The sequence below is a fragment of the Chrysemys picta genome, chromosome 7 (assembly GCF_011386835.1).
Source record: "Chrysemys picta bellii isolate R12L10 chromosome 7, ASM1138683v2, whole genome shotgun sequence".
Lineage (NCBI taxonomy): Eukaryota > Metazoa > Chordata > Testudines > Emydidae > Chrysemys > Chrysemys picta.
The window spans coordinates 66,170,861-66,184,811 of NC_088797.1; the positions used below are offsets into that span (position 1 = coordinate 66,170,861).

At 40.7% G+C, this 13,951-nt stretch overlaps 1 protein-coding gene across 4 annotated transcripts in view; it reads left to right on the forward strand.

Annotated features, from left to right (window-relative positions):
• Positions 1–13,951, forward strand: part of LRMDA (leucine rich melanocyte differentiation associated) — a 936,738-nt gene that overhangs the window by 510,528 nt on the left and 412,259 nt on the right. For 3 of the 4 annotated variants that reach the window (XM_065551697.1, XM_065551696.1, XM_065551698.1), the window contains 2 exons: positions 714–845; positions 13,456–13,590. In XM_065551697.1, coding sequence (XP_065407769.1) covers positions 714–845; positions 13,456–13,590 — 267 coding nt within the window. Of the gene's footprint in view, positions 1–713; positions 846–13,450; positions 13,591–13,951 lie in introns of all 4 variants that reach the window. The other variant, XM_042856147.2, reaches the window with a different exon arrangement.

Sequence of the window (13,951 nt, forward strand, 5' to 3'; positions counted from 1 at the left end):
CACAGATACCTAGTATTTGCATTTTCATTCTGTAAAGTTCTTCTTTTTAAAATTGCTTTCTACAATTTGAACCCTGGGTTGCGGCAGTAGGTTTTAAAATCAAAGCATATGGCTTCTGTGTCTGGAGCAACTCTGCAGATATGAAGCATTTTATGTTGGTCGCAGAGATGCAAGCAGTAGCAAATTAAGCAGTTAATAAAAAAGAAGAAAAATCCCCTCAGCTTTTCCTATAATTGCATGTAGGGTAACTGCTAAGAAATGATACTTGAAGTTGTATTTATTATTGTTATTGGGGTATGATATTTCTTGGCAGAAATGATGGATGACAACTTAAATTGGTGTCCAGGGAATGAAGGTGAACTGTGACAGAGTTATTTATCTTGGGAATGGAGGTTAGGGTCAGGCGAGGCTGGGTGCCTGAAGGCACAAGACATTGACAAATTCATCCTGCAGGCCCCATATCTGAAGCCTTTTGTTTTGGATCCTGGCTACTCACTAAGTGACCCCCATCCTTCATCCTGCCAGCATGTGAAGGATGTGTTGCCGTGCCAGCATTCCCCTTGCCACTAATTCTTGTCATTCACTCTCCTGACAGGGCCAAACCAAAACTGTTCCCTCTCTTGAAAGGGAAGGTTAAAATATTTATTTCAGCTCATAATGGCCTCTCTGATTTAATGGAGTATCATTTTTCCTGTTGTCTTTGTCGTTTGCAGGTCACTAGAAGGACTAAAAACATTCAGTTGCCTGGAAGAGTTGATCTTGGACAACAATCTCCTCGGAAATGACCTTCGGTTACCCAGGTTACCTCACCTCCATACCTTAACGCTCAACAAGAACCAAATATCCTTTCAAAGAAATACCTGCAAAATGTCAAATGAGTTTTATGTGTCAGCCAAATTAAAGTATGTGAAATATAGTTCATGTGCAGACAAAGCAGCCTCTCTCTTGGCACCTGGAATACTTCACAGTAATTTATTATAGGTCATTCATAAATGAAATGCACCATTATATCTTCCTGTTGCTCCATTTTAGAGTGAGATCTAAGTTATGGCTCTGAAGGAATCTTTTTTAATAGATAAAATAGAGAAAGAAAATAATGTCAATGCTGGCAGTGTGCAGCAGCTCCCGTGTTTGCTTGGGGTTTTGTTGCAGGCTGACCTCTAGTGGAATAGAGCGTGCAGTGAAATAGCATAAACTTTTAGTACTTTGGATACCTCTTTTTAAAACAAAAAAACTCCTCGGATTTAGTGATCTGTTAATGCAGTTGGTCAATATGAACAGCTTGGTAGCTGCTGCGCGCGTGCAGTTCTGAGTCAGTCACTGAATTGATGACTTTCCCTATTAGCTACCCAAAAAACCCCAAACGATGAAGGCAATTTAAACGTGGGTCCAATTCAATATGACATTTAAGAATGTGCTTAAGTCCATCAGTAACCAGCAAAGCACTTAAGCATGTGCTAAGTGCCATTAGAAGCAATATTTTAGTGCATGTGTTTACATGTGCACATGCGCACACACCTATATTCACCAAAGATAGGGGTGATCAAACTGTGGCCTGAAGTCAAATGAAGCCTGCTGAGTCCTGAAGCACAGACCATGGAGGCCCCTTCCTTGTAATGGCAGTATAAGGACAAAGCTGCTCAGGCGTTTATTACAGTAAATGCAAACAGAAAAGCAATTTATAGTCATCTATTGTGGTGCATAAAAAGTAGCTGCAAATATTAGAGTTGCACACATTTATCTTTGACTTTTTAAATTTAAAATATTGAAAACATATGAGCAAAATTAGGTGTAATCTTGGGATCTGAGTAACTTGCCAGTGCAGCCCCCTGTGTTCCAAAGATCACCTCTGTACTAGTTTAATTTGGTTGGGTTTCTGGTTAATGGCAAGGTTCTGAGGGTTGGATATAGACAACTATTCTGTTTTATTATTTGCTTTTACAGTAAAACCTTGATCAAGCACACTACGACACAGCACAAACAAAAAAATTCTTGCTGATCCTTCCCCCTGGTACAAAATCTGATGAAGCATTCCCCCAACATGGGGCATATAGTGTGGGTTGCCAGATCAGTGTGTGTGTAGTGCTGCATTCCCTGTTGCCAAGTAGAGGACACTCTCCTGAATCAAGACAGAATGAACAGAATCAGAGAAGGAAATATCTTTAGTGCAATTTAAAGAGGTTCTGTTAGAATTACAATGATGTTCAATATATAGCACCAAATCCTGCTTGCCATACTCCAGTGAACAGTCCCTCAAAGTAACTGTGAGTAAGGTGAGCAGGGTTTGGTCCATGCAGCAGTTTTTTAAAATACAGTTTTAAAATTATGAAGGCTAGTTCTCCGGGTGTATCTCTGAAAACTCAGTTGTTCTGTGGGATAAGGAATTACATATACCAGTGTACATTCCTGTAGTGTGTGGCCAATAATTTAACAATGGATGTACACAAAATTTGTTAGTACAGTCAAGGCTGGGGGGAGGAGGGTGTTGAACTTGCAGAGAAGGGGAAAAAATTGCTCTTCAGAAGTATTTTTGAGTTCTATAGATAGGTGATCTTTGGCAGAGAGGAAGGAGATCTACCATAATCTTCTCTTCAGTTTGGATGGCACATTTGAAGAATGAGGATTCATGTGAGCCTCCTGCAGCACATCAACTGGTACATCCTTTACTTGGCTATTTGCAAGGGGCCATGGATATTTAATAGCATAATGAAATGTGTACCATAGGGGATCAGTTTATAGTGGACTGCAGTGATATTAGAAGCCAGAGTGCAGTAGCACTGTGGAAAAGGACATGACAACGGGGGGAAGAACCATCTAGAATAAAACAGGAGTTGTTCTATCCTTCCAAAAGGGAAATATTCACAATCCATTTTATTTCTGAGATGACCTATGGTGCATGGAGTAGAAGGGAAGGAAATTAAATGCTTAATGGTGAAAATCTGTGGAAGAAGCAGGTAGACTTGAAGCCTAAAAATTCCTAGTCCTGTTCCCGAGCAGTGATTAGAGCACTTCAGCAGCCAGTAAGTCATGGCTCTCTGAACTCTTCAGGATAATGAACTGCTGTATCCATTCTCATTAACTTCACACTACCCTGGAAGAAGACGGCATTGCATGTCATGAAGAATGGTCACCCTATTTGGCAAGAAGGATCACCTGGATTCAGGGTATGCTCTCCAGGCAAAAGGAATTTATATTGAGCCCAGGATTAGAAACATCCCTCCCCTTTGCCAGTCTTTGTCTCGTGCTCACAACAAGAGACTCTTGAAATACTACAAGAAAGCTTAGTTCAGACCTATGCCCTTCATATCTGGGAATCTACCTACACAGAGATGCATAAATACCACTTTGGAAGATCACTCGCTCCCAAAGTATGCAGTAAGTTTGGTCAGTACTAAGAAATCTATCCCTGGGCCTATCAACCTACTGCCTGTACACAACCCTCTATTTTCATCAAATTATATACAACACTAGCAAAGAACCATTTTCAGCTGCACCTTGTCTGTTGCCAAGATTCTGTACCTCTGCCAGTAAGGCTTGAGGTCAGAAGATGGAACCGAAATGGCAGCATTTGTGCTGATGGATGACGTCATATTGCACCCAGACAGGGAGGATATCTACTTGCGTATTACTAGATATTTCTGTGGTTATCCCACCTCGAATACCTAGCAGGAGCTAGTGGAAAGCAGGCAGTTGGCTGAGGTCCTTTCACACTGCACGTAGGGTATGCCTACACTACAGCTGGGAGTCTACTTCCCAGCGGGCCTAGGCAGACACATGATAGCTCTGCTCGAGCTAGTGCACTACAAATAGCAGTGTAGTGAGGGTTAGCAAGGGCAGCGGCTCAGGCTAGCCACCTGAGTACATACTGCAGGGGGTCCTGGTGGGTTTGTACTTCAGCAGCTAGCTTGAGCTGCCACCCCTGCTACATTGCTGGTTTTAGCCCACTAGCTCAAGTGGTGCTAGCACCCGTCTGTCTACCCGTGTTCGCTAGCATGCTCCCAGCTTCAGTGTAGACATACCCACCGCCTCTCTTTCAGAGGCTAACTTTCCTGTTGGTACCACGCCATTCACCTGTGGAATCTCTCCTGAATCTCTTCTGATCATCATCAAATTGAAGCAATCACATTCTCAAATCTAAATAATGTGTAGCTCTACATCTTGCTTATTTCAGTCTCTGGTAGCACTGTTGCCTGGCCAAGATAAGCAGGTGGATGGAAGGTAGATGGGTGAAGCAAAGCCCGAGCAAGACAGACTGGAAGGTATGAGGGAAAAGAGAAATCGGTGCAGCTGCCAAATATACCTTCCTCCATCTGCTCTTGGCAAGAGCAGAGAATACTATCAGACCAAGGTCTGGTCTTCATAATGTCCAGGCTGGATTACTGAAGCTCATTGTATTAGGAATTACTGCACTGACCTTAAAATGTGGGAGCTCCAAATGATTCACAATGCAGCAGCCCATCTCCTGAATCACACCAGCTACCAAAAGCATAACACAATTTACTACATTGGCTTGCCATAGAATATGGGTATTCATATGGCGATCTCCAAGGCTGAGGAAGCTCTCCAGCTAGAGAGGACTGCTGCCACACCACCGGGGGAGGAGGATACAGCTCAGTCACAGGGAGGACCCTGGCTGCTGGTTACTTCTGGTAGCAGGCAGCAGGCAGTGCTCCCTCCCTGCTCCCAACCCATCCATCATATTGATGAAGAACAATTATGCTGCCCTGGAAACAAGGGATGAGGAATTGCCCCCAAAGGTGGAGAAGGAGAAGCTCTGTACTTCAAAGGCTTGGTCACCACTCCCAAGAGGAAATGAAGGGTAGTGGTGGTCAGTGACTCCCTCTCAGGAGGACGGAGGCAGCCATCTGTCATCCTGATTAGCATCTTGAATGGAGTGTTGCCTGCCAGGATCCTGTATCAAGACATTATAGAAGGAGTGTCAAGGATCATCCAGGCTTCTCACTACTACCCAATGCTACTCATCCATGTGGGCATTAATGATACTGCAAGGTATGACCCTCAGCAGATCAGAAGTGACTACAGGGCTCTGGGAGTAAGGGTGATGGAGCAGGTGGTGGTCTCTTTGAGCCTTCTGGTCAAGGGTAGGAGCCCAGGCAGAGAAAAATGCATCTTGGAGGGGAATGCATGAATTTGCCGATGGTATTGCCAGGAGGCAATACCAGCTTCCTTGACCACAGGATGCTGTTCTGGGAAGGAGGACTGCTGGCAGAGATGGCATCCATCTATTGAGGAAGGGGAAGATATCTGTGGATAAAGGCTGGCTAACCTAGCAAGATGGGCTTTAAACTAGGTTCTATGGGGGCAGGAGACAAAAGCCCACAGGTAATTCAAAAACATGGAGACCTGGGAGAAGGGTCAAAATCTGGGGAGAGCATGGGCAATTATATCAGGGAGAAAAGAGGGAACATAGAGGAGATATCAAATCAGTATCTTAGATGTCTGTATACGAAGATGTGTACACTTGCACTGAGGTTGATATGGAAATAGGAGGAGGACTTGTTGAAAGTCTCTGGGTAAGGATAAAAGGGATAAAAAACAAGGGTGATGCCATGAAAGGGATCGACTGATTAAATAATTAAAGATCTAGAAAACATCCTATGAGGGAAGATTGAAAAAAATTGAGTTTGTTTAATCTGGGAAAGAGAAGACTGAGAGGGGACATAACAGTTTTCAAGTACATAAAAAGTTGTTACAAAGAGGAGGGAGAAAAATTGTTTTCCTTAATCCCTGAGGATAAAACAAGAAGCAAAGGACTCAAACTGTAGCAAGAATGGTTTAGGTTGGACGTTGGGAAGAATTTCCTAACTGTCAGGGTGGTTAAACACTGGAATAAATTGCCTAGGTAGGTTGTGGAATTTACATCATTGAAGGTTTTTAAGAACAGGTTAGAGAAACACCTGTCAGGAATGGTCTAGTTATTACTTAGTCCTTCCTTGAGTGGACTATATGACCTATTAAGGTCCCTTTCAGTTCTACATTTCTGTAATTCTAAGGGGAAAATCAGGATATCTGAGATCCTCCTTTAAGGCTTGGTCTACACTAACCCCCCAAATCGAACTAAGGTACGCAACTTCAGCTACGTGAATAACGTAGCTGAAGTTCGAAGTACCTTAGTTCGATCTTACCTCGGTCCACACACGGCAGGCAGGCTCCCCCGTCGACTCCGCGGTACTCCTCTCGCCGAGCTGGAGTACCGCAGTCGACGGCGAGCACTTCCGGGTTCGACTTATCGCGTCCAGACAAGACGCGATAAGTCGAACCCAGAAGTTCGATTGCCAGCCGCCGAACTAGCGGCTGGGTATAGACGTACCCTAATAGACCAAGCTAACTAAAAGTGTGCCTCTTATTCTCTGATTGCAACGTCCCTCACTGGTTATGTTCTATAGGGAATTAAGCTGTCCGTCTCCAAGTTAAAACTTGAGAGGCCAAGCTTTCTTGGCAACTGTCTTAAATACCGTGCAACTCCTTTCCAGAGGAGTTGAAAGTGACCACAAACCTGGCCACTTTCATAGAAACATAGAATATCAGAGTTGGAAGGGACCTCAAGAGGTCATCTAGTCCAACCCCCTGCTCAAAGCAGGACAATCTGAGATCCTCCTTTAAGGCTTGGTCTACACTAACCCCCCAAATCGAACTAAGGTACGCAACTTCAGCTACGTGAATAACGTAGCTGAAGTTCGAAGTACCTTAGTTCGATCTTACCTCGGTCCACACGCGGCAGGCAGGCTCCCCCGTCGACTCCGCGGTACTCCTCTCGCCGAGCTGGAGTACCGCAGTCGACGGCGAGCACTTCCGGGTTCGACTTATCGCGTCCAGACAAGACTCTGTAGTTTTAACTTGGAGACGGACAGCTTAATTCCCTATAGAACATAACCAGTGAGGGACGTTGCAATCAGAGAATAAGAGGCACACTTTTAGTTAGCTTGGTCTATTAGGGTACGTCTATACCCAGCCGCTAGTTCGGCGGCTGGCAATCGAACTTCTGGGTTCGACTTATCGCGTCTTGTCTGGACGCGATAAGTCGAACCCGGAAGTGCTCGCCGTCGACCGCGGTACTCCAATTCGGCGAGTTCAGAACTCTGTAATCCAACTCTTACAGTCGCTCTTACGGTAACAACTACTAAGAAAAAAGAAAGGAGAGGGAAGAGAAGTGAACTCTCTCTGACACATACACACATATACACTACTGACCCAGCCACCTTTAAGGAGGAGTGAAGTCTTGTCCACTTTATTGGACTTTTTCTTGCTCCTGTTGAGTATAAGAGTGCTTAGATACTATGGTGATGTGCACCAGAAGATATTAGATAGTCAAGTTAGGTGGAAAAGAATATAAGTATCTTTGATTGTTTCACAGCAGACAATACAGTATTGTTAGTATGGTGAAAGGGAGATAGGAAGAAGATATTTTTGGGTGTGCCTAGCTTGTAAAAGGTGACATCAGTCTAACAGTGCATGCAACCTCCATTGGAACTGCTTCACCACCACTTCTTGTGAACAATTGTATGGCCAATATTCTGCTGTTGAAATATGGTGGTTGATTTTTATCAGTAGAAAAAAAAATAATCTATTCATGTGCATGTGTGTATTTATGCAATGGGTGGTACACAATGTGTATGCACATACTTTGTCTATGTCAATATATGCACAATGAGCAGACATTAAAAGGTATAGAGACATTACTCATTCTAGTGATATTCTCTGAGTTAAAAATGGGGAATACTGCAGCAACCAGGAATATCTGTAGATCTAGAATAAACTTTTTAAGCATGTCTGTGTATATACACACACACACTCACACATTAGGCATACTTTAAAAAGTTTATTCTATCTATTTCTTTGGGATTGGGAGGTATACACATGTATAAGTTTGTACATTTAGTGTGTACTGACAGTCGTGGTATCTTTAACCAATTTGAATAAAATAAAGGGACAGATAGCTCATTATTTTTTTTGGTGAGGATTTATTTTTTGGTAAGTGTCCTTAGGAACAACATAAACTATTGGTATGATTGATGATACTACTGAATAAGGAGATTGGGGAATACTTCCTGAGGCCCTTTAATTGACATAGTTGAGATATTTTAAAAACAGATTTCAAGTGATGGAGACAGTGGTATTCACATTTGTAGGCTACGCACATGCACATGGTAGGTAGTCAAATATCTAAATAGTCAAAATGTACATTAAAAAAAAAAAATCTCCATCAGTCCAGCACAAACGTGTTTACGCTTCAAAAAAATAATCTCTAATAGTGTCCTTGGATTTAATGGTGGATTTACTTTTCACAGAGAGCAGAGCTAAAATTGTGGTCTTAAAGCGCTATAGAAGGATTTTGCAGCTCTTTGGTTCAGATCACACCATGATGACACCCTCTGGGCTGCAATAATAAACCACAATGGGGAAGCTGAGAATGGATTTTCACTCCCACTTCTGACTCTGCTTACTTTGTCTGTTCTCAGCACAGCCTTATAGATATTTTAATGCATTATTTTGGTGGCCTAGTGTTGATCTTTTATAATGAGCGCATGATATGCCAATTAATGAAACAGTGCACTGAGGCATCATGAGCTATGATTCATTTCAGGGAAGCACTCAATCACGAGAAAGCTCCTACGTGACTTCAACATACTTTGCAAAGAATAATCTGTGACAGTAGATGGATGGGTCTCCTAGTTCGGGGGGGAAATCTGTACATGTGATGGGCTCATAGCTATTTTTCATGGGTGTGTGTGCGATGGTTACAGTCCTAGAGAGCAGAAGTTCAACTAATGAACTAAGGCATAATCATTTTAGTAATGACTTGGTCTCAATTGCTAACATAAATGATTCTGGCTTTCAAATTTTACCATCGTTTTCCACACATTTCTTTTGAAGTGCTACCAGCATATGTTGCTTGTTACTGTCCAAAAATCCACTTTTCTGTAAATAAATAGTTTTTTGGGGGGGTTTCTTAGGTTAGGGAATGTGTCTTACTCCATGTTTCTGTAAAACACCATGAAAATTTGTGGTGCTACATACATTACTATTTTAAATAAAATAAAAAAAAATCCATAGGATGCCATCATCCATTCCATTGCAACAGGGTAGATTAAAGACTGCTAATAATGCATGTCTCAATAAAGAATGTGGTGAGACTTCACATAAAACTGGCTATCAACTGAATTGGGGTATGATTCCCTTCATGCTTGCCCAGAAGTTTACATGCAAAACTAAAATCTCTAAATCATAGAAATGTTATGGCTGGAAGAGATCTCGAGAGGTCATCAAGTCCACCCCCTGTCCTGAGGCAGGACCAAATAAACCTAGACCATACCTGGCAGCTGTTTGTCTAGCCTGTCACTGCCCTTTTTATAACAGACCATAACATATTTGAAGACTGTTATCAGGTTCACCCTCAGTCATCTTTTCTCAAGACTACACATGCCCAGGTTTTTTTTAACCTTTCCTCATAGGTCAGGTTTTCTAAATCTTTTATCATTTTTGTTGCTCTCCTCTAGACTCTATCCCATTTATCCACATCTTTCCAAAAGTGGGGTGCCCAGAATTGGACATAGCAGGGCTTAATGGAGTGTGACAATTATGTTGTATGTGTTACATACAACACTCTTGTTAATATGCCCCAGAATGATATTAGCCTTTTTTGCAGCTGCATCACATTGTTGACTCCTATTCAGTTTTGATCCACTATAACCCTAATTCTTTATAGCAGTACCACTATCTAGCTGGCTATTCCCTATTTTGTAGTTGTGCATTTGATTTTTTCCTTCTAAATTAAAGTACTTTGCACTTATCTTTAGTGAATTTCATCTTGTTGATTTCTGACCAATTCTCTAATTTGTCAAGATTGTTTTGAATTTTAATCCAGTCCTCCAAGGTACTTGCAACCCCTCCCAGCTTGGTGTCATCCACAAATTTTGTAATCATAGTTTCCACTCCATTATCTAAGTCATTAATGAAAATATTGAATAGTACTGAATCCAGGACTAACCTCTGTGGGATCCCACTAGATACGCTTTCCCAGTTTGACAGCAAACTATTGATAACTACTCTTTGAATGTGGTCTTTCAACGAGTTGTGCACCCACTATATAATAATTGAATCTAGACCACATTACCCTAGTTTGCTTATGAAACTGTCATCTGATACTGTGTCAAAAGCCTTACTAAACTCGAGATATCATGTCTACTGCTTCCATCCACTGGGCCAGTAACTCTCTCAAAAAAGGCAGTTAGGTTTGTTTGGCATCATTTGTTCTTGTCAAAGCCATGCTGGCTGTTACTTATCACCCTATCATTCTCTTAGTTGACTGCAGCAAAGGAATAGGGTGGATTTTCTTCTGCAGGCTTTGATATGGTATCTGGCTGCAAATGAACTCTAATTTTTCTTTCACAGTGTAACAAGCAAGGCACTGGCTGGGAGTTCAGATTCAAGGGTTTGGCCCAGAGTTTGAAAAGTGGTTTGGAATCCTTCTGGATGAAAGATAATTCATTATTATTTATATTATAGTAGGACCTTGAGCCCCCAACTGAGATTTCTAGGTTCTTATGAATTGTTACATAATTTGTTCCAGTATCTTTCCAAATATAGAAGTTACACTGACATTTATAATTCCCCAGCTCCTCCCTTTTTAAAGATAGGTACTATGTTTGCCCTTCCCCAGTCCTCTGGGATCTCACCTGTCCTCCATGAGTTCTTGATAATAAATGCTAATGGTTTCAAGATTGCTACAGGTAGTTGCATAAGTACACTGGGATGAATTTCATCAGGCCGCAATGACTAGAATACATCTAACATATCTAAATATTCTTTAAACTGTTCTTTCCCTGTTCTGGGCTGTGTTTCTTCGCCCTTGTTAACGTTAATTGTATCTGTGAGTATCTGGTGACGATAACCTTTTTTAGTGAACACAGAAGCAAAATTTGCATGAAACACCTCAGCTTTCTTGATGTCATCGGTTATTAGCTCTCCTTCACTGCTGAGTAGGGACCTAAATTTTTCTTCATCTAAAAGTAAAGATCAGTGTCTGGCGCTCACATTTAATCTAGATACTTTGGACCATATTTTTAGATTCGTAAAGGTGCAGATGGAGATCTTGTGGGATTTACCAGAGTGCCTAAATGAAGTTGGCATGTCACTATTGTTGACTTTCAATAGAAGTTAGGTGACTAACCTGTTGAGGCACTTTTGTAAATCCTGCTATAGGTGCCTATCTGCACGGTTAGGCACCTAAATACTTTTGGAAATATGGTCCCTACATCTTCATGGCTGACCCTGTATTTATAGTGAACACTTCTGTCCCAACCTGATTCAGCATTCTTTAAGTAGCTGTAAGGATTGAAAAATGAAATAACTTCTGCTTCACAAGCCTTCTAATGAAGTGATGATAGAAAATTCTGCCCACTCACTCTGTAAAGGAAGATCTTTTCTACCTGTGCAATACTAAGAATTTTCTGTAATAAACGGTCAGATCTTTAACAGCAAACTTCTTGGGATTGCCATTAAGGAAAAAGAATGGAAATAATTAACTTTTGTGGTGATAAAGCACCTCTTCCAGGGAGCATCTCTGTAGCTTGAGATGTCCTACAGATGATTAACAGGATTGCACCTGGATCAGGGTTATTTCCAGATTCGAAACAATCATGTGAGCTTCCCTTGGCAATGTCTGACGACTCTCTAATTTCAATGCTAGCGTAAAGTACTTCACCTCAGCAAAATTTGCTTTCTTTCTGTCAGTTATGTACTGACTGGGAGAGCCATGAATGATCTCCACCAAAAGGATAATCTGTGAATCAGGGGTCCAGAGTCATCAGAGTAAGTTACCACTATGTCCTGGCTAGGCTTGGGTAGCAGAAAAAGATAGATTTTATAATAATAATATTACAATAATGCACTTTGTCTAAGGGCCTGATCCACTACTCCCTGAAATCAGTTGGAATCTTTCCACATTTTTTTTAATGGTTGCTGAATCTACCTTGATAGTTTTAACATAATCCTCCATACAAAGTGATACCCTCATCGTTTTACTTAATTTTCTCTCTGTAGCTACTTTCCCCATTCTTATGCAGAGTATTTGAGGATACATGAGAGTTTATGGAAAAGAGCATAAATAGAAATATAGAGTTGGTGGCTATCAACATACAAAAATTCTTAGTTGATAATGATCAGCATGAGCTTTTATACACATGAGAAGTAAAATGGAAATTAAGTTTACAACAGTAGAAGAGTTTTTAGCAATGAAGCCATTCTTGACATTCCGGGGCCTATTGCTGCTGCCCCTAAGACATTGAGGTGAAGAAATAAAATAAATTCCATCAGCTAAAAATAATAAAATCATACAAAACCATAAATCAAGTATAAATAATAGCAAGAAAAGTGAACTGAGGATTATTTTGAAAAAGAGTTGGTTTATAGTAGCAGGAGTGGATGAGAACACTGAATTGCTCTTGAATAGTTTTAGAATAATCACTATTATCTAAGCCAGTCAATTTTTAAAGTAAAAATAATATATATGTACAGGCAGCTTCTTTCCTGAGAATCACCATTTCCTTGTATATAATTGAAAGAGATAAGATTATATATAATCTTTTAAGGACTTTTATATTTTTTGTTAACAAAATGAATATTTTTTCTTCATTTAATCAACAGCCTGGCACTTGTTCAATCTGATGTGTGCTGTGCTGCTTAAATCTAACTTAAATTTCCCATGTTGCAGTGGATATTTAAATCTCATTTTGATATTAATTTAAGGTATCCAAGGTGATGATATTTATGTAGTGAGGAATACACTTAATTTGAAAAGTCTGATCAACACCCAACTATACAACCATTTGGATGATGTTTACAGAGTATATTTCCACTTGGTATATGATGTATACCTCATGTTGTAACAGTGGGGTTTTTAAGTTGCTTTAAGTGAAGCATTTATTCATGTATACTAATAGAATAATTATCAATGCATTGCTGTGACACTCAAAGCATTTATATTCTTGTAGTGAAAGTGGTTTGTTGTGGTTTGACTCCTTTTTGTTTTAATTCATTTTCCAGTGGACTGAATGTATTAGTGATGAATGTGCTATGAAAGTAACTGTTTGTTTCCATGTTGGAAAACTTTAATGGCTCCAGAAATGGCTAACCATTTACCACACAGTATCCATCATTTTGTCAAAGGTTTCATGTTTTGTAGCGAGCCACATGGAAAAGAGAGAAGGAGAAAAGAATGACACAACAGCCAAGTTCTTTCAATCTGTGCCGAAAAACTGACTTAAATTTAGCCCCATTTGCCTTTGTTACAATTAATGTGACATCTTCCTGAGGGTCATAGTAAATTTGATTGCCAGTTGTTGAAATGCATTTTTAAATCAGTGGTGGTGCAACTATAAATGCTTTTTACATTAATGTCATTGAATCCTTAACCCACAATTTTTGACACATAACAGATTTAGAAAGCCTGCTGGATCACTTGGCTGATGTGGTGCCCTCCTTGGAATACCTCAGTTTACTAGGAAACATGGCTTGCCCAAATGAACTGGTCAGCAAGGACAAGGATGAGGATGACTACCAGAGGTACAGGTTAGTATCTTTGCTCCCAAATGTGATAAGATGCATCCATTTCTTAATGCTGAATGGAGTCAGATGACTAAAACCAGAGCATGTTCCCAAAATAACAAACCTTCCTATATTCGTTAGACAAAGATGGCTCCCTTTGGGCCAGATTCTGCAGTGTGTAGTGCCTTAGTATTTGAATAACCCCATTGATTTCAGTGGAATTACTGACGGGGGACCCTGGTTCAGAAAAGCACATAAGCATGTGCTTTTTAAGTCCCACCGAAGTCAATGGTAGTTAGGCACATGCTTAAAGTGAAACATGTTCTTAAGTGCTTTCTTGAATAGAGATGAACTTAACTGTGAGCTTACGTGCTCTCTTTAGTCC